This window comes from Hypanus sabinus, chromosome 4 (genome assembly GCF_030144855.1).
Source record: "Hypanus sabinus isolate sHypSab1 chromosome 4, sHypSab1.hap1, whole genome shotgun sequence".
Taxonomy (NCBI): domain Eukaryota; kingdom Metazoa; phylum Chordata; class Chondrichthyes; order Myliobatiformes; family Dasyatidae; genus Hypanus; species Hypanus sabinus.
In genome coordinates this window covers 102,194,974-102,216,116 of record NC_082709.1, presented here as the reverse complement: position 1 = coordinate 102,216,116, position 21,143 = coordinate 102,194,974, and the positions used below count along the sequence as shown (strand labels likewise).

The following is a 21,143-nucleotide window of genomic DNA, read 5'->3' as shown; positions in this document are numbered from 1 at the left end:
GCCTCTGCGTTCCTGTTTTTCACCCTTCCCGTAGCTGACCCCATCTTCACCCTGCCCTTCGTGAGGTAACCTGGCTTTACCTGATTTTAGTTTTGCTTGCCTCTGTCTCCCAAATCCAGTCCTGCCCTGCCCCACCTTGCTCCATCTGCCTGTTATCTTTCACCCTTCCGTGGTTCATCATTTACTCCTGTCTCATTGCTTTGTCTCTCCTCTTTTTATCAGCTATCTTCCCTTTCCACCTAGTCTTGATGCAGGATTTCCACCCAAAACATTGACAATTATTCCCCCTCAAAGATGCTGCTTGACTCACTGAGTTACTTCAACAGGTTTTGTATTGCTCCGGATACCAAAAACTACAATCAATTTGTCTCTGTCTTTCCCTTCTAAGGAGGTCTGTGACCTAAAGTCCTAACGATCATAAGGGGGATTAATTAAATTTGACCAGGGTAGCCGTTCACTGGAGTTTTCGAATACCATTGAACAGAGATTAACAGCATAGCAATCAGTTGTAAACAACAAAGATGAAGCAATTCCCCCTTACCTTCATGCACAACATTATCTTTCAGGAAGTCATAAGGTAAAGCTATTGCTTTGTGCTATTTAAAAGGGGTTCAATTTATGTATGGACTACCTCTAATGTCCTGAAAACGTCTTCTTGTGCCAGTGGAGTTATCTAACAAAACCAGGCACTGAGGATGTAATGAAGTATTCAGAGAAACAGTCAAGAGTCCAGAATGATTCCATGCGGTGATCCTGAAAGGTAGTTGGGCTGCAGGAGATTATAGAGACAGGGAGGAATGAGGCCATGAGGAGATTAAAATGCTTACCTGAAGATCTTAGTTACAAGTGAACTCAGGCAAGGAGGGCCAATGATACTTTTATTTGTGAGAGAGATATGAGTGAGAAGCTTTGAGTAAAGTAGAGAGAGATGGTTGCAAAGACCCTGGATTGGCCTAAGACAATAGTCAGGAAGAGGGTTGGATTTGGTAATTATGGATGGTGAATGAATATTGGATGCTGGGCAAGTAATGTAAGATCAGAGGGAATGGAGAAGTGGGAACAGGTGATGATATGTGGAGCAGTGTACTTTTGGATCCAACTTGCCAAGGGCTGGCATATGGAATTGTAGGAGACAAAAATAAATATTTGGGATAGATATGAGGTGATCTTTCTCCCCAGTGAGAGATTTAACAGAGACTTTAAAAGATAACTTTTCCATCCAGTGGGTGGTCCATATATGAAAGGAAGAGGTGGTTAAGGAAGGGATATGGACAGGTAGATGGATAGGATAGGAATGAATTAGAGGCATAAGGGGAAAACACTAGAAAATGGGGCTAGTATCTTGGTCATCATGGACCATCTGGGCTGAGGTCTGTAAGACCATAATATATAGGAGCAGAATTAGGCCATTTGGCCCATTGAGTCTGCCCCACCATTTCACCATGGCTAATCCATTATTCCTCTGATCCCTAATCTCCTGCCTTCTCCCTGTGTCTCTTCATGCCCTAACCAATCAAGAATCTATCAACCTTTACCTTAAATATACATAAAGACTTGGTCTCTACAGCTGCCTGGGCAATTACTTCCACAAATTCACCGCTCTTTGGCTAAAGAAATTCCCCCATCTCTGTTCTAAAAGGACACCCCTCTATTTTGAGGTTGTGTCCTCTGGTCCTAGACCATAGAAATCACCCTTCTCAGATCCATCCTATCAAGACCTTTCACAATTTGATAAGTTTCAATTAGGTCACCCCTTAGTCTTCTGAATTCTAGTGAATACAGGCCTAGAGCCATTAAACACTCTTCATATGACAAGCCGTTCAATCCTGGAATCATTTTTGTGAACTTCCTTTGAACCCTCTCCAGTGTCAGCACATCCTTTCCAAGATAAGGGACCCAAAACTGCTTACAGTACTTTAGTGAGGCGTCACCAATGCTCTATAAGGCCTCAACATTATATTCTTGCTTTTATATTCTAGTTCTCTTGAAATGAATGCTAACATCACATTTGCCTTCCTCACCACAGATTCAACCTACAAATGAACTTTTAGGGAATCCTGAACAAGGACTCCCAAGTCCCTTTGTGCCTCAGATTCTTGAATTTTTTGGTCCATATAGAAAATAGTCAACCCTTCTATCAAAATGCATGACCATACATTTCTTGACACTATGTTCCATCTGCCACTTCTTTGCCCATTCTCCTAATCTAAGTCCTTCAGTAGCCTCTTGACTTCCTCAAAACTTCCTCCATCTATCTTCATATTGCCTGCAAACTTTGCAACAAAGCCATCAATTCTGTCATTAAGTGACATACATGTAAACTGAAGCGGTCCCAACACAGACCCCTGTGGAACATCACTGGTCACTGGCACAGAGTCACTGTATCACTCTATGACTCTTTGAAAGCTGGGTCTACTAAACATTTCCACTGCCCATGTGTTTGGTCTGGACATAAGCAGCAAACTCTACTGATTGAATTAAGACAGGAAAAATAATAGATACAAGGATGACATTGGAGCCATTTCTGTTCTCGTGTTTGTAGTGAGGACTGAGGCAATGGAGAAGGAAACTGTGAATTAGGTTATGAATTGTGAAGAAGGCAGAGACTCTTGTCATACACACCTGCTTGCACCCTTGTGTTTGGCAAATCAGCAGATCCCAGCTACTAAACTCGAGAAAACTGGTCCTACTTGAAAAGGTTTATCATAAGTCCTCTCCCAGTAATAAAGTAATCACTTACCATCACTGTAGTGAGTGTGCCTATTTTTAACATTATGCAATGGAAGCCACGTGTATCTGGTTGGTAGGCCTGAATTCAGATCTACATGGCAACGGAGCGATACCTTGGTTGCCTTGGTCACTATCTATATTTACCTGTGTGCATTTGTAGTTCCTGGGAGCAATTCTAATCCAAGCAGGAAATAAACTGTCACTGCCTGTTTGAAATCATTAGTTTGAGTTCTTCATCCATACTAAAAGCATTTTACTATTTATAACAGGTTGACTTCTGTAAGTGTAACCAAGGTGATGAAACCCAAAAAATATTCCAAATGACTTGAAATCAAAATTTGGCCCCTATCTGCCACGTTTACAAGACAAGATGTAAAGGTTGTCACAGGACTGAGGCTTGATGAACATTGATGCTGTGTGGAAACGTGCATAAATAGGGCCGAGACAATAGACCAGTGGTAATACCATGCAGTTTACTGGTGTGTTCATTTGCAGAGTTACAGCACCATGTGTGATGCCGCTGGTCAATACAGGAAGCACACCAATGAAAGGACATGGAAGTTGTTCTTTGTGTCAAATTTTAAAATATAGGAATGATGAGACCTGAATATCTCAGTTAGGGGATAGAAATACCTAGAACAGTTCATCATATAATAGAGTGCCCTCCTGGTGAGAAGCTACCAGTAGTAATGTCTTCTTGGCAAGGGACACCAATGGTAATGCCATTGGGAGTGAGTATGCCATAACAAGAATGATCAATTTTTGTCATATCTGTGAAATAAGATGAACAAAATGCTGGGCGAATAGTGTTATGTACCCCTCGGGTTCATTTTTTCTGTGGACTGTCACTTTAAAACGCCGGGAGAATGAGACTGACTTCTGGAGACTTGGATTTCTGCTGACTGCGGAGTTGCTTGCTTGCCATGGTGGAGAGAGGTGGAGTTATTTGATGGGCAATAGAATGTTATGTTTCCTCTGCAGCTTGTTTACTTTTTACAAGGACAGTCACAGACGCACAAAAAGCCACAGTCAGAGTCAAGATGGATTCAGTCAACGAAAGACACCAGTGAGTCGGTCGCTGGTTTAAACTTTCAGTAGCCAAAAGGGGTGAGTTGAGATCAATCCAGTGTAGTGATAAATGACTCTCACAAGTTGCCGCAACTAGAAGAAGTTTGCAGAGAAGAGGAGGAGAGGAAGGTTTGAAACAGAAGCAACCTAGTGACAGAGAGATCACTGTCTGGACTCTCTCTCCAAGTAGGCCGTGAGGGTGAGTTTGTTTCCATTTGGCTACAAAAGTGCGATTGTCACTTAGTTAATCCACAGAAGTGGGTTCTCTGGTGAGGGAGGAAACCTTTGTGAGTACCACATGTGTGTTTACCCTTTGTCTAGGTGTGGTAGTTCACTGAAGAAAGGCATCCCTGTGGCAAATCACCGTTGGAGTTATTTTGTATGTCATGGAACTGGATAAGTGGCTATCACGTTGTGTGTGATTGGGGTAACCCTGTGGAATCGACTGGTGTGCTTACCCTTGCCTGGGTGGTGGTTCCCTTGAAGATGGTCCCCTTTGTGATAAGCTACTGTTGGTGATAATCCATACGTGGATTCTGTTTGAGTATCCTGTGGCCAACGCTTTGGGATGACCTGTAGCTGAGTTCGGGTGTGGTACCACTTGTGTTGAAAGGATATTCGTTGAAGATCTCTGTCGGTGATACTTTGTGTGTGGAGTAGAACAACTTTGGAGATAAAACCTACTGCTGTTGTTATTTTGTATCGCTGTTGTGGAATCTGTGGAATATCGACATAAATTGCCTTTTCACAACATTCGCCTTTGGATTACAAACATCTTGCATTAATTAACCTGTGCATCTGAACTGAATTTTCTTATATACCATGTAAGACTGTATTACTTACCACCTAAAGTTGAAGAAGTTTGGGGATTTGTATATTTACACCTAAATATGCATAACACCGTTAACTCCTGATTTACCTGGTTTAAGTTACTATATGACATAGTTACTAATAAAATAGTGTTTTGTTAACAGTAAAACCAGACTCCAGGTGTGTCCTATTGCTGCTGGTACTTCTACAGGGTTGCATGTACGTGACAAAAGCAATACTTAACAATGCTTTGACTATGGTGATAGGGTTGTGTCTTACGCAATTGAATTGGAATTATTCCTCTGACATGACAAATGGATCGAGCTATTGGGATTCGTAAGTTCTGGTGGCTGATTGTCAAGGATAAACTTGTCAGTGAGGACTGTTGACTTTAAGGGTTAGTGGATGATTGTGAGGGTTGGTTTTGACTGAGGACTATCTGTGGTCAGGGTTGGTGATTGTAATTGGCAATTGATTGGCACAGTTGATGAATGTAATAGTTGGGGTTTGACTGGTAGGTCTGATGATTTCAATGATTGGTGACTGGCAGGACTAATGATTTTAATAGTTGTGATTGATTGCCAGTGTTAATGATTGTGGCTTGATTGTCAAGTTTGATGATTTGTAATGCTTGGAGGTTGTAATGGTTACTTAGTTACTTATTGCCCATAACACCACTGGCATTTAGGGCAGCAATGGGGGTCCTCCATCTCTGGCTGTGTTCACAGCTTCCTTTTATCACACCAGTAGCTTCCTCTCGTTTTTCACTACTGTCAATCCAACAAGTCCTGGGTAGATACTCAGGAATACTGTCACACTCAGATGTAGAAGGATTCTTCATTGCTGTTTCCGTAACAATTTTTTTTTTAACTAGTCAGGGTTGTTAGTCCTGAACAGAACCCCTGACTCGCTCACTCTGTCCTCTACACTTTGACCTGTTTGGCATGGGTGACCCTACCAAGAGCCAAAACATAAAGCCTTGACACAAATCTTCAAGTTCAAAGACAAGGTTGGAGTCCTTTTGGAGGGGTTGTAATGGTTGGTGATGAAATATTTGGTGATGTGCTAGGTGTTTAAAAGCCAGAAATGTTAATGGAACCACAGAAATTGATGGACTTCTGTCTATAGATTAATATTACCCCAGGACTGATATGATTAATAATTACCTTGCAGTGTAAACTTGACATTATTGTAAAAGCATTTCCAAGAATGTATAGAGCTGCAAAAGATGAACCCTTACCAATACATAGAGCTAGGGATATGGAAATGATAAGTACAGGGAAGGGAAAGGAAGTCCTGGATGAAGATGGATGCGTACAGGTGAGAAAGCATTAAAGTATCTACTACTCCAGTTAAGGTGGATTCGGAGGTGGTCGATCATGCTGTGTAACCACAGTGTCTGATTCAGTACCTTTGTATAACCAGCTTCCTTTGTTCAGTTTAAGTGTGCAAAAGTTTAAAAAATTGTAATGATGATAATTCTGTAATATTATTTTTCCTTACAGGCGGTCGAGGAGATGGTGGGTGTCCAATTATAACCTTTCCTGAGTATCCAAACTTCACTGATATCCCTGAGGAGGAGTTCCAAAATGTTATAACATATCTGACCAGTGTTCCAAGGTAAGATTCAGGTAGTTCCTATAGTAGTGGCTTCCAAACATTTCGCCTGAATGACCCATTAGTTTCATCTCAGTTACTTCAATAAAATTGAAGTCCCACGGACTCCATAATCCTTGGCATTTATACCCCACAATCTCTGACATGAAGGGGTGGTTTACAGAAAAGCAGAGCTCTTGCTGGAGCTGCCATTTCACCAGGAATGATGTTAATTACATGTTTTATTTAGCTTACTGCAAGTGAAGACTAATAAATGTAACGCAAGAAAGAGGTGTCATTAAATGATGAGTGCTTTAACTTCTGAATTTCTAATACCTGGACACCGTGCAGGGTTTTCAGTCCACCAGATGGACTGAATGGCGGTATCAGGAAAGGGCAGAGGTATATCAAAGGTACATCCTGAGACCAATACGTGTAATTACAAGGAAGGCATAACAGCATCTCTATTTTCTCAGAAGTTTGCGTAGATTTGGCATGAAACCAAAAACTTTGACAACATTCTATAGATAGTGGAGACTATCCTAACTGGTTGCAAGATGGCTGGTACAGAAACATCAGTACGGGGAACAGAAAAGACCATAGAAGGTGGTAGATATAGTCCAGTCCATCACAGGCCAAGCCCTCCCCACCACTGAGTATATTTAAGTGGAGTCCTGTCACATGAAAGCAGCAGTCAACACAGAGACCCGCATCATTCACACCACGCTCTATATACACCGCTACCATCAAGCGGGAGGTGTCACATCACTAGGTTCAGAAACATTTATTACCCTACAATCATTGTACTCCTGAACTGAAATGTATAACTTCACTCACCACAACTCTGAAATTATTCCAAGCTCCACGACCTTTACTTTATTGTCACCAAACAATTGATACTAGAGCGTACAATCATCACAGTGACATTTGATTCTGTGCTTCACGCTCCTTGAAGTACAAATTGAAGTAAATATAATAAAAATTTAAATTATAAATCATAAATAGAAAATAGAAAAGGGAAAGTAAGGTAGTGCAAGTCAGGTCCGGATATTTGGAAGGTACGGCCCAGATCCGGGTCAGGATCTGTTCAGCAGTCTTATCACAGTTGGAAAGAAAATGTTCCCAAATCTGGCCATATGAATCTTTATGCTCCTGAACCTTCTCCCGAAGGGAAGAGGGAAAAAAAGTGTGTTGGCTGGGTGGATCGTGTCCTTGATTATCCTGGCAGCACTGCTCCGACAGCATGCGGTGTAAAGTGAGTCCAAGGATGGAAGATTGGTTTGTGTGATGTGCTGGGCTATGTTCACGATCTTCTGCAGCTTCTTCCAGTCTTGAAGAGGACAACTTCCATACCTACAGACTCAATTTCAAGCACTCTTTACAACTCATATTCTCACTATTAATTTTTCTTTATTTACAGATTGGTTGTTTGATAGTCTATGCTTATGTTTAGTTATTTATAAATTCTAATGTACTTTTTAATTTTTCTTGTTGATGCCTGCAAGAAAATGAATTTCATATGGTAACATGATGTATTTTGATAATAAATTTACTTTGAACTTTAATTCAAGAACAGAAAGAGATCTAAATAATAACTAAAATAAATGCATATGTAAGTGGAGATTTGAGACTGTAGTTGCTGGATTCTGGAGTGAAAATTGATCTGCTGGAAAACACAATGGGTCTTGTAGTATCATGGAAGCAGAGGGATGGTTAATGATTTGGCTTGAGATCCTGCATCATGACACAAAACTTCAAATGACCCTTTGCGTCTACCATTGCTGCTTGATTTGCTGAGTTCATCCAGCAGATTTTTTTTTGCTACAAATAAACTGCGTACATGAGTAGACAATTAGTCTCCTTGAGCCTCCTCTGTCATTCAGTAAGATAACAACTGATTTGATCATAACCTCCTCTCCGCATTGTGGGTAATCTTTCACCAACCCTTCCTCCACCTTCCCCAACAAGAGTCTATCCCCAGCTTCCAAAGATTCTGCTTCTGCAGTCAAGAGTTCCACACAATCCGGGGAGGGAACATTTTCAGATCCAGAGAGAGTGATTAATTTTTTTTTCTCTCGGCCCTATTCTCCTGCCTTCTACTTTTTGATGCCTTTACTAATCAAGAACCTAACAACCTCCTCTTTAAAAGTACCCAATGTCTTGCCCTCCTCAGCCTTCTGTGGCAATGAATTCCACAGATTTATCACTCTCTGACTAGAGAAATTTCTTCTTATTTCTGTTCTAAGTGATGTCCTTCTATTCTGAGGTTGTGCCCTCTGGTCCTAGACTCTCCCACTATAGGGAACATCCTTTCCACACCAATGGTATCTAGACCTTTCAGTATTTGATACGTTTCAATGAGATCCCGCCCCCCCCCCCCCCCCATCCTGCTAAACTCCAGCAAGTACAGGCCCAAAGCCATCAAATACTCCATATACATTAACATTTTCATTCCCAGGATCATTCTCATGGACCTCCTCTGCAACCTCTCCAATGCCAGCACATTCTTTCTTAGATAAGGGGCCCATACCACTTACTCAACCTGCAAGTCAACCTTTAGGAAATCCTGTATGAGGATCCCCAATTATCTTTGCAGCTTTAATTTCTGAATTTTCTTCTGTTTAGAAAATAGCCTATACCTTAATTCCTCTACCAAAGTTCCTTCTACCATACATTTCCCTACATCACACTCCACTGGCCCTTATTTCCCCATTTTCCTAATCTATCCAAGTCCTTCTGCAGACTCCCTTTTCCAACACTATCTGCCGCTCCAGCTAGCTGCAAACCAAGCCACAAAGCCTTCCAATTCATTGACATAAAACACGAAAAGAAGCAGCCCCAACACAGCTGCTAGCCACTGTCAGCCAATCAGAAAAGGCTCTATTTATGTCCACTCTTTGCTTCCCGAAAGACAGCCATTCTTCTAATTATGCCAGTCTCTGTCCTCTAACCCAATCCCTGGGCTTTTACTTTGCTTACCAGCCTCATGCGTGGCATCTTGTTAAAGGCATTCTGAAAATCCAAGTAAACAACATCCATTGACTCACCTTTGTCTATCCTGCCTGTTATTTCCTCAAAGATTTCCAACATATTTACCTCCACACCTGTCTCTAAACCACTCCTTGCCTTTGTTAACATATTCAAAGATCTTGGTCCTGTGCTTATTTTGGAATTGCTGTCCTATCAGATAATTAAACTTTATACGTTATTACGTAATACTATCACATAAAACCAGTTTGTTTTTCGGGAGGAATATGCATTTACAGATCAAGGATAGGCTCTTCACCCCTCTGACCCATACTGATATGGTCATTCCAATTCTATGGACTTATTGCCACCTTCTGGAGATCTTTGTACACCTCAAAGAGGCACAGAGCGTTCAAATGCCTTTCATTACAGGACATGGGCCAGGGATTATCAGAGTCAGAGAGAATGTTGCATTTATTCAGAGATCTTTTGAAAATAGTTTTGAACTTTCTCTTCTATTTACCAATTAATTGTTCACCATGAAGCACTTCTTCAGAAGTCTGGTGTAAGGAATGCAGTTATTGACACAGGGAAGATGGCAGTGCACTTGGATATAACGGCCACTCCAGGTCCAATCGAAGGTGTATTTTTTCATCTTGTATGTCTTCTTTATAATTGCAAGTCACTGCTGGATACTAAGAACATCAATTACTGCAGAATTATCGCATCAGTGAGTTGTTCGATAGTGATAGAGCTGGACTTATTGTGTACCATTGTTGTGTATCAGTGGACAGTGTGCAGTGGGAGTGATGGTCTTGGACAGTTTTATTGTGCTTGCAAGACCTGGCTGGACATTGGTAATGTGGAATACTGCAAATCTGGTTCATTGGTGAGACTAACGGTGGTGCAGTTGCATTACCTCGGTTGTGGAGAGGACTAGGCCGAAGCCGCGGAGTCACCTGCTTCAGCTGACCAGGAGAGGAGACACCAAGGTGGTGTGGGAAAGCCCTTGTGGGGCATGCTGGAATCAGTATTGGGTTGGAGCTGGCTTCTCTGTCAGTGCTGCTCTCCAGTGTTTGCTCAGTGCTGCCTTCTGGTGTTATCTCGGTGGAAGAAACAAGTTGGATCAGGACAACTTACTAGCAATTCTACAGTCGTGCCATTCTGGGACTTGGGCTATATTATTTAATAGGTTTCAATAGGTGTATGTAATGTCAGAGAAATGTATACAATATACATCCTGAAATTATTTTTCTTCACAGACATCCATGAAAACAGAGGAGTTCCCTAAACAATGAATGACAGTTACAACATTAGAACCCCGATGTCCCCCCAACTCCCCCTCCCACGCACAAACAGCAAACCCCAATGCCCCCTCAATTCCCCCTCCCACGCACAAACAGCAGCAAGATAATGATCTCCCACCCCCCACCAACCGAAAAAGCATCAGTACCCTCTGAGCACTCAATCCTGCAGCAAAGCATCAATAAAGACAAAGACTTAGATGACACTTAGATGTTTATTTGAGACTGTGTTTGTTTTTCCAAATGTGCTATTTGTGCTCCACAGTTCCTGCCAAAAGACCCCAAACCAGACCACTGTCTTTCAGAAAGCTCTTCCCCACAGCTCTCTAGAACCTTCTTTCACATCCCACAATTCTGATTGGCTGACTCACATTTCTAAACTGAACATCGTCTTAGCTGAACCCAAAGCACACTTTTCTGCATGGGACGCTGCTTTTGCAAAAAACTGCTAATATAAACTACCTCACTGCATAGCAGTAGAAATCTTAGCCAGGACATTACACTCTCCCCCCACTGAAAATAGATATGTCCTCATGACTTTGGAACTTACTCAATCATTATTAACAACAATGTACAATATTCAAATGATTTTCATGATTTCAGGATCCCCAATCCATTTGTACATAAAGTAAATGAAGTAAAAGAAACATCGCTTTCAACTGGATCTGGGCAGACCAACACTGGTGTGTCAGTTACTCCAACATCTGCTTTCGAAAACTCTCGTTTTAATGACAAGTAACCAGCATATGGCTACTCATCAGTACTAAGCTCCCAAATCTCAAGGGCACCGAGTGGCATCAATGGTAAATGTATCAAATAATGGTTGTAAGAGGATCAATAAAGTAAAGTAACTTGAGAACCTCCGAATTTCCATCAACTGCTGAAGGATCCATTAGACCTTTCACATCGGACAACTCTTCCCCTCACTTTGCAGAAACGAGAACAACTGTCTTTAAAGTCTTTACCCTCAGCTACGTGCCCCCTTCTCTAAAAATATGGACTGCCTATGACCCTGCCTCTCTGGGGTCTTCCAATCTAACAGGTACGGCAACTTCAGTTACCTCAGTGCTTGCCTTGGGCTAACACAGGCATGGGCAAACTACGGCCCGCGGGCCATACGCGGCCCATTAAGCTTTTTAATCCGGCCCGCAGAACTTGATGAAATTATATTAATAAACCTTGTTAATGTTTTTTCCCCGCAATTCTGGCGTTTTCCCAATAGATGACGCACTCTATATACATTGACCTTTGTTGAGGTGCAGTGTATTACTCCACATTTGCGCTTTACTCTTTGTTCGGCTTGACCTATTTGTGTGAACAGACGTTCAGCGTCCTGAACATCAACAAAGCCAGCCACAGATCCAAGTTAACTGACCAACACCTCAGATCCATCCTGAGAATCGCCACAACAAAACTAAATCCAGACTTTGATGCGCTGGCTAAAAAGGGAGACCAACAACACTGTTCCCACTGAAATTAAAAATAAGTTTCTTCATTGTGTTATGTAAAAAAAAAATGCATTTGAAAATATTTTTTTCAATAAGCCTTACATGTTACATGTCATTTCTGTTAAGTGATGGACATGAGTAGTGCGCAGGCGCACGTACGTTCTCAAAATAAAAAATGCGCTCCAGATCAAATAACGCACTCCGCATACTGGTGCGCTGTCATTGTTCTGTCCTTGTGCTGGTCGTTGTTGAGTTTTGGCACAGGGGACAATTGAATAAGAAGGAGCAGGACAAGTAGACCTGCATCTCCTACCGTTTTTGAAATAAAGACAGTCAGGAGGAGAGTGATGATGATAATATCTTGAAGGATAACAGAATTTTCAGTGCTTTAAAATAATAACTGTTACTATTAAAAAAAGCTGTATTTTATTCATTTAATTTTCAGTGTTTTAAAAATCATTTCAATAAATAGCTAAATACCATGGGACTTCAAAGACAGATATTTTGTTGTAATGCATGTTCATTTTCAATTGAAATTAAAGCACATGTTTTCTACATATCCCATGATATTTTATTTTCTCTTATGAGGTGTATTACCAAAACACTCCGTCCATCTGCTCCTGGTCCAGCCCCCCTGTCAAATTTTAGAACCCTTTGTGGCCCACAAGTCAAAAAGTTTGCCCACCCCTGGACTAACATGACATCTTTACCAGCTGATTAGTCAAAACACTGGTTAATCAGTGTAACTTTTCCCCATGCTTTTACAGACCTCAGCACTCTCAGTAGCAGTTTGTCAGGAATTTGGACATCCACCCCATTCAGAACACAAGTGTAATTTGTGGAAAACTGATTCACATCTCCCTGCAGCATCTGTAATAAAGTACCTCGTCACTTTCCCCAACACTAGTTTAAACACAGGCTTTAACACACAAACCACCTAATTGATCCTAAAACAGCATTCAAACAACATCTGAAATCACCAGTCTTGATAGCTAACTCAGCTAATAGCCACAGGACTTAGCAGTAAGGAATATACGTCTCGGGTCAGTATGATTTTGGATTCAACCAAGCGGAAACGTCATGATGTTCCAATTAAAGAAACTGTGATTTGAGTGAATGCTGTGTAAATACTGCCCATAATTATCTGTTGGCAAGAAATAGCAGATCGTACACCACATAAAATTATAAAGAAAGTATATTCACCAATTTCAGCTTTATCAAACAGTTAACAGGAAAAAAGAAAAGAAGGGATTATTACATTAAAACCAGTCCAATGTGCCCATAAGCATTGGAGCTCATACTGGAAAATTGGGGGGCTGTAGCTCTTACTCACGTGCTGGATCCACAGCCTCCTATACACACCTGCCACATTTTTGAATTCCCCTCAAAGTGTCTCTCTCTCTCTCTCTCTCTCTCCTCCCCCTCCTCTCTCTCCCATCTCTCTCCTCCCCCTCCTCTCTTTCTCTCCCCTCTCTCTCCTCCCCCTCCTCTCTCTCCTCCCCCTCCTCTCTCTCCTCCCCCTCCTCTCTCTCCTCCCCCTCCTCTCTCTCCTCCCCCTCCTCTCCCTCCTCCCCCTCCTCTCTCTCCCCTCTCTCTCCTCCCCCTCCTCTCTCTCCCCTCTCTCTCTTCCCCCCCCCCTTCCTTGGAGCCATTCATCTGCACAAAGCACTTCTTACAGCAGCATTCTGTGGCATCTTCCCATCTGTCCCAATCTGCAGCTCCTGCCAAAAGACCCCAAACCAGAATACTATACTTCAGAAATCTCTTCCCCACAGCTCTCTAGAACCTTCTGTCACATCCCACAGTGCTGACTCACATTCCTAAGTTGGGCAACATGGCTGTTTATCTTAGCCAAAACCAAAACACACTTTCCAGTGCGGCACACTGCTTTTACAGAAAACTGCTAAACTACCTCACAGCAGAGCAGTGGAAATCATACACAGGGCATTACACACTTATTCACATAATGCAGAACAAAATTTCCAGAAGTTTACTTTGTATAAACACTAGAGGCATGTTAAACTGTTATGGCCATTAGGAATCATAGTGAGCACTTGTAATTAAATAATTATGTAAAATACTAGCAGATAATTAATAGTTGAGCCGCAAAGAAAATGATGATTAAGTGGTCGGATACAACAAAAATCATGCATAGTGGTTAGTACTGCTCCCTGCATTTCCTAGAGTTCTCAAGCAATGAAGACCATGTTCATTGAAACATACACAAAATGCTGAAGGAACTCAGCAGGTCAGGCAGCATCTATGGAAATGAATTCCCTGTTCCTGACCTAATGACACTCAGTAGAGTTCCCTGATTACTACCCAATGCCATACCAATCTAGTTTCCTGATTCCTTCAGAATCCCATAGCACCACCGAGTTTTCTTATTCCTACTCAATCCTTCACAGTTCCCCAAGCTCTCCATCCAGTAGAGTACCATGTTAGAGTTTCCTGTGCCATAATTTATACCCTTTTACATCAGCAAAGTTCCCAGTTCCTTGAGCCTTGAATAAACCTACACTTCCTAAAGGAAGGAGGCACTTGATATACAGAGGGTGTGGTGAAGTTTCTTCAGACTGGTTCCTGGTAAGGCTGATCAAGAGTCAGGAGCGTTACAGCACAGAACACGCCCTGTGACTCACCTTGTATGTGTCAACTGTCAACAAGCGTTTACACCAATCTCCCGTTTTTAGTTCTCCTCTACTCCCCAAATTTTAACATTCACCTACACAGTAGATTGCTGAAAGTTCAGTCTTGCCTCAACTAATTTCCTGTGTAGCAAGGTGAACATTCTCCAACATTTTGCATTGCTTTGTGTATATAATTACCAAATCATAATACATGTCATAGAGAAGAACAGCACAGAAACAGGCATCTAGTACATGTTGAAAACATTTAAACTGCCTACTCCCATCAACCTGCACCAGACCATATCCCTTCATATTCCTGCTATCCATGTACCTATCCAAACTTCTCCTAAACATTGAAATCAAGCTTGTATACACCACTTGTGCTAGCAGCTCATTCCACACACTCGTGATCCTCTGAGTGAAGAAATTTCCCCTCATGTTCCTCTTAAACTTTTCATCTTTCACCCTTAATCCATGACCTCTGGTTGTAGGCCCACCCAACCTCAGCAAGAAAAGCCTGCTTGCATTTACCCTGTCTAAATTGTTCATAATTTTGCATAGCTCTATCAGATTTCCTCTCAGCCTTCTATATTCCGAATTATACAGTCCTAACCTATTCAATCTTTCCTTTATAACTCAGGTCCTCCAGATCTGGCAACATCCTTGTAAATTTTCTCTGCAATTTTTCAACTTTTTTTACATCTTTCCTGTAGGTAGGTGATCAAAACTGCACACAAATTAGGCCTCACCAACGTCTTACACAACTTCAACATAACGTCCCTTCTCCTGTACTCAATTTATGAAGGCCAATGTGCCGAAAGTTTTCTTTACAACCCTATCTACCTGTGATGCTATTTTCAAGGAGTTATGGACCTGTATTACCAGATCCCTTAGTTCTCCTCAGTGCTCTGCCAACTCTGTAAAATCTACCCTGGTTGGTCCTACTGAAGAACAAAACCTCGCTCTTATCTGCATTGAATTCTATTTGCTGTTTTCTCCCCATTTTTCCAGCTGATGCAAATCCCTCTGCAAGCCACGATAGCCTTCCTCACTGTCCACTAAACCCCAATCTTGGTGTCATCCGCAAATTTGCTGATCCAGATAACTATATTATCATCCTGATTGTTGATATAAATGACAAACAACAACAGACCCAGCATCAATCCCGGCAGCACAGCACTAGTCACAGGCCTCCAGCCTCTAGTCAGAGAAGCAACCATCCACTACCACTCTTTGACTTATTCCACAAAGCCACTGTCTAATCCAATTTACTACCTCAACCTGAATGCTGAGTGACTGAACCTTCTTGACCAGCCTCCGGTGCAGGACCTTGTCAAATGCCTTGCTAAAGTCCATGTAGACAACATCCACTGTCTTCCCTTCATCCACTTTCCCAGTAATGTCCTCAAAAAACTGTGTAAGTTTGGTTAGACATGACCTACCATGCATGAAGCCTTGCAGACTATCCTTAGTCAGTCCATGTCTATCCAAATACTTATTTATTCATTGTTTAGAATTCTTTCTAATAACTTTCCCACAATCTGTTTATAGTAATCACTTTTTGAACTAAATTGGACATATACACTCAGTGGCCTCTATTAGGTACACCTTTACACCTGTTTGTTATCGTAAATATCTAATCAGCAATCAAGTGGCAGCAACTCAATGCATCAAAGCATGCAGACATGGTCAAGAGATTCATTTGTTATTCAGACCAAACATTAGAAGGGGGAAGAAAAGTGATCTAAGTGACTTTGACCGTGGAACGTTTGTTGTACTAGTATCTCAGAAACTGCTGATCTGCTGGGATTTTCACAGACGACAGCCCCGAGAGTTTACAGGGAATGGTGTGAAAAGCACCCAGTAAGCTGCATTTCTATGGCTGAAAATGCCAGTTAATGAGAGAGGTCAGAGGAGAATGGCCAGATTGATTCGAGCTGACAGGAAGGTGACCATAATCAAATAACCGTGAGTTATGACAGTAAGTATACAGAAGAACATCTCTGAACACACAACACATCGAAGCTTGAAGTGGATGGGCTACAGCAGTAGGAGATACACCTGTAGGTTCATGAGATGCCTTATAAAGCGGCCACTGGTGTATGTTCCTTTATTCAGTTTGAAGGTGGATTCAGGAAATGAAGAGCGACGTAACAGAAGACAGGATTGTTTATACAGAGACAATATGGCCAAAGGGGCCTTGATAAAATAAATAAATAATAACCTGAAGGTACCGATTGAAGTTTGCAGGCAAAGGAACAAGAGTAGTTGATAAGGAAGATTTGTTTTGTTCAGCATGTTGTTATGGTCAGGTTCATTGCTTGATTAAATAGTGAAAGTGGTTTCAATTGTAATTTTAAAGGGAATTACATTAATGATATGTAGAGCTATGGAACCAGAGAGCAGTGTGTGGGTTTAACTCCATAACTCTCTCAAAAGCTTACGCCGGCATCTTGAGCTAATTGTTCTTGAGTGCTCTTCCTTTCACTCTACAACTGTCCTCCCTGTAATTCTCAAACCATTTAAGGAATGTAATTTGAAAATATAAACCAGGTTTTTGCTCACCTCCTCCACCGATAGTCACAAAACACTGCAAGATCTCAAGATTGAGATGAGAATGTTGCTGTCGAACAAATCATGCAGGTGCTATGCCACATACTTGTGCCCCAATGAATAAAGAAGAAGAATTTTACAGTAGAGCTGCTGAGTCTGATGTCTGTATTTTGGTTCCATGTCAGTCCCAGAACCAGGAATAGAAATGATTGCTGTCAGTAGACGTGCTAGCCCATCTTTTAAATCCCATGTGGGTAGCCAGAAGCCAAGTTCTGGCATTGTACAGTCGGTTCAAATTTACAGGGTCTGTGGTTTGCAGACTCATTTGGCACCATCTGTGACACGAGTTGTTGAGTGAAAGGTAAATATGAAGCTGTTTCTGGCGAATCAGTGCTAACCCCCTCCCCCCAACTAACTTACCCTATGTCTGATTGCATTCTTGTTTCATTCATGAGGAAATGTTGCAGTTTGATTTTCTATTAGAATTACCATAGATCTGGGAGAATTCCTGAGTCTCTTTGATGAAAATAATTTATAACCTACCATTAGCATGTTCCCTCGTCAGCAACAGTTACCTAACGTAATGCATGATGCGGAAAATGAGCTTTGATTGTGCCCCCAACCTGGGTCATGGCTGCATCTGGCAGCAGTTAGTGTCTCGCTAACAAATGGGAGTCGAGGCTTTGAACCCTTTCCTCGGTGCCAGGAGACTTAAGATCCATGAGGGTGTGTGCAGCAGGAAGATCAGCACACTGGGGGGCTTTTGATGGTGTAATTATCTGGGACAAGCTGATGTTCTTTTCTATTATTAACTTATTTTCTGAACTGCTTTTCTTGTTCAGCCTTCAAGACGGTGGCGTTGGATTTATTCTGCTCGTAGACAGGAGACAGGACAAATGGACCTCTGTAAAGGCGTCGCTGCTGCGAATTGCGGTGAGTTTCATTTCATTACAGACTTCTGAACCTTCATATCTTTAAGTCAGGTGCTGAATAATAAAGAAGTCAAAAGAAATTCAGTCATCAGTGACACATGATCAGCATGGCATGGAGTGCATTGGCCGGAAGAGGACTGCCAGCTTTTGCCTGTGTGCAGATGTTCAGAACTGCACTGTGAATCTCCGCACTGCTAAATGAGACTGTTGTACTTGGCCATTGGACTTCCCACGAAGTCCAGCTGCTGAGTGTAAACCTCTGCAAATGTTCTTGGGCTTACACTAAGACAGCCTAACATGCACAGGTTAGCACTGCAGTGTCCTATGAGCCCCTTCATTAGAGAGGAAAACATATCTGCAAGGGAAAGGGATGTACAGTGATTTTAAATTATTTTTAATAATTTTGTGTTTTATTGTTAAATGCTAAAAAAATTAAAACGTGCAGTTTTCTAGGTTAATCGGCCTCTGTAAATTGGCAGTTTCTGAGCTGTAGCTTGGTGATTCTATGGTAATTTTATCTTTTATATACAGGCTGTCTCTGGATTATAACCCCCAAATTTATGGACACCCCTCCATACAAGTATGTCCATACATACATCTCTATGAATGACAAAACCAATTTCCACCCTCCACTTACAGTAATTGTTGTTTCATATCATTCTTGGTGTTTGATAATGTTTATGGTTATCAGAGATGTGAAGAACATTCAATCTCTGATGAAAAGTAACTCTGCTCGCCTCCACAGATGCTGCCTTACCTACTAAGTGTTTCACCATTTCCTGTTTTCATTCCAGGTTTCCATCATCTGAAGTTTTCTTGATTTCCCTTCGGCCTCATTGATAGCTTTGAGAGGTGATGATGTGGTTTCAAAGGCTGTCAGTTAGGGTGGAGGGACTTGTGGTGTATGATGTGAGCCGGCAGCCAGCTTCCGAGCGTAAATCCACTCGCGGGGTGGTGGCAGCCAGCTTCCGAGCGTAAATCCACTCGCGGGGTGGTGGCAGCCAGCTTCCGAGCGTAAATCCACTCGCGGGGTGGTGGCAGCCAGCTTCCGAGTGTAATTCCACTCGCGGGGTGGTGGCAGCCAGCTTCCGAGCGTAAATCCACTCGCGGGGTGGTGGCAGCCAGCTTCCGAGCGTAATTCCACTCGCGGGGTGGTGGCAGCCAGCTTCCGAGCGTAATTCCACTCGCGGGGTGGTGGCAGCCAGCTTCCGAGCGTAAATCCACTCGCGGGGTGGTGGCAGCCAGCTTCCGAGCGTAATTCCACTCGCGGGGTGGTGGCAGCCAGCTTCCGAGCGTAAATCCACTCGCGGGGTGGTGGCAGCCAGCTTCCGAGCGTAATTCCACTCGCGGGGTGGTGGCAGCCAGCTTCCGAGCGTAATTCCACTCGCGGGGTGGTGGCAGCCAGCTTCCGAGCGTAAATCCACTCGTGGGGTGGTGGCAGCCAGCTTCCGAGCGTAATTCCACTCGCGGGGTGGTGGCAGCCAGCTTCCGAGCGTAAATCCACTCGCGGGGTGGTGTTGCAGGTTTAGTGGCTGGGTGGCTAACTCATTGTGATGTACAAATGTGGCAGTTCTGTCTCAGTCCTGCTCATCCAACCTAAAAATCATCTAATGGTCAAAAATTTGTCTTTTTATCTGCCATGAGAGTAGTCTGCCATCAACCTGGTAGCAAAGTACATTACACCTCAGGTCAATGCCAGGCAGGTACTAGAGGAGCTGAGCTCCATGATCAGCAGTCATGAAGAAGCAGACACTGATGCGGGGGATTTCATCCAGGCCAACTTGAAGAATTCTCCGAACAACTACCACCAGCATATCACCTGTAGAACCAAAGAAGCTAACACACTTGACCACTGTTATACCACCATCAAGAACTGTGGTGTACAAAGGCTGTTGTAAATCTAGTCAAGAAGAAAATAAGAGCTTATGAAATGCTCAAAAAACTAGGTAATGATAGAAATCTGGAAGAATATAAGGCTAGCAGGAGGGAGTTTAAGAATGAAATTAGGAGAGCCAGAAGGGGCCATGAGAAGGTCTTGGTGCACAGGATTAAGGAAAACCCCAAGGCATTCTTCAAGTATGTGAAGAAAAAGAGGATAAGACGTGAGAGAATAGGACCAATCAAGTGTGACAGTGGAAAATTGTGTATGGAACTGGAGGAAATGGCAGAGGTACTTAATGAATACTTTGCTTCAGTATTCACCATGGAAAAGGATCTTGGCAATTATAGGGATGACTTGCAGTGGACTGAAAAGCTTGAGCATGTAGATATTAAGGAAGAGGATGTGCTGGAGCTTTTGGAAAACATCAAGTTGGATAAGTCACCAAGATAGGATAGGATGGTACCTCAGGCTACCGTGTGAAACGAGGGAGGAGATTGCTGAGCCTCTGGCGATTGTCTTTGCATCATCAATGAGGACAGGAGAGGTTCCAGAGGATTGGAGGGTGTCAGATGTTGTTCCCTTATTCAAGAAAGGGAGTAAGGATACTTACTTCAGTGTTGATGGTAAGTTGATGGAGAAGATCCTGAGAGGCAGGATTTATGAACATATGAGAGGAATAATATGGTTAGGAATAGTTAGCATGGCTTTGTCAAAGGCAGGTTGTGCCCGCTTGCCTGCTGGGTTGCCCGCAGAAGGCAAAGAGTGGTTGTAGACGGGTCATATTCTGCATGGAGGTTGGTGACCAGTGGTGTGCCTCAATCTGTTCTGGGACCCTTAGTGATTTTATTATAAGTGACCTGGATGAGGAAGTGGAGGGATGGGTTAGTAAATTTGCTGATGACACAAAGTTTGGGGGTGTTGTGGATAGTGTGGAGGGCTGTCAAAGGTTACAGTGGGACATTGATAGGATGCAAAACTGGGCTGAGAAGTGGCAGATGGAGTTCAACCTGGATAAGTGTGAGGTGGTTCATTTTGGTAGTTCAAATATAATGGTAGAATACAGTATTAATGGTAAGACTCTTGACAGTGTGGAGGATTGGAGGGATCTTGGGGTCCGAGTCCATAGGATGCTCAAAGCTGCTATGCAGGTTGACTCTGTGGTTAAGAAGGCATACGGTGTTGGCCTTCATCAATTGTGGGATTGAATTTAAGAGTAATATTGG

General features: G+C 42.5%; 1 protein-coding gene across 5 annotated transcripts in view; it reads left to right on the top strand.

The window, feature by feature from the left end:
* The window catches only part of mcf2la (mcf.2 cell line derived transforming sequence-like a), a 225,589-nt gene that overhangs the window by 66,145 nt on the left and 138,301 nt on the right, over positions 1–21,143 (top strand). For all 5 annotated transcript variants that reach the window (XM_059967763.1, XM_059967758.1, XM_059967760.1 and 2 more), the window contains exons 3-4: positions 6,114–6,228; positions 17,949–18,039. In XM_059967763.1, coding sequence (XP_059823746.1) covers positions 6,114–6,228; positions 17,949–18,039 — 206 coding nt within the window. The remainder of the gene's footprint in view (positions 1–6,113; positions 6,229–17,948; positions 18,040–21,143) is intronic.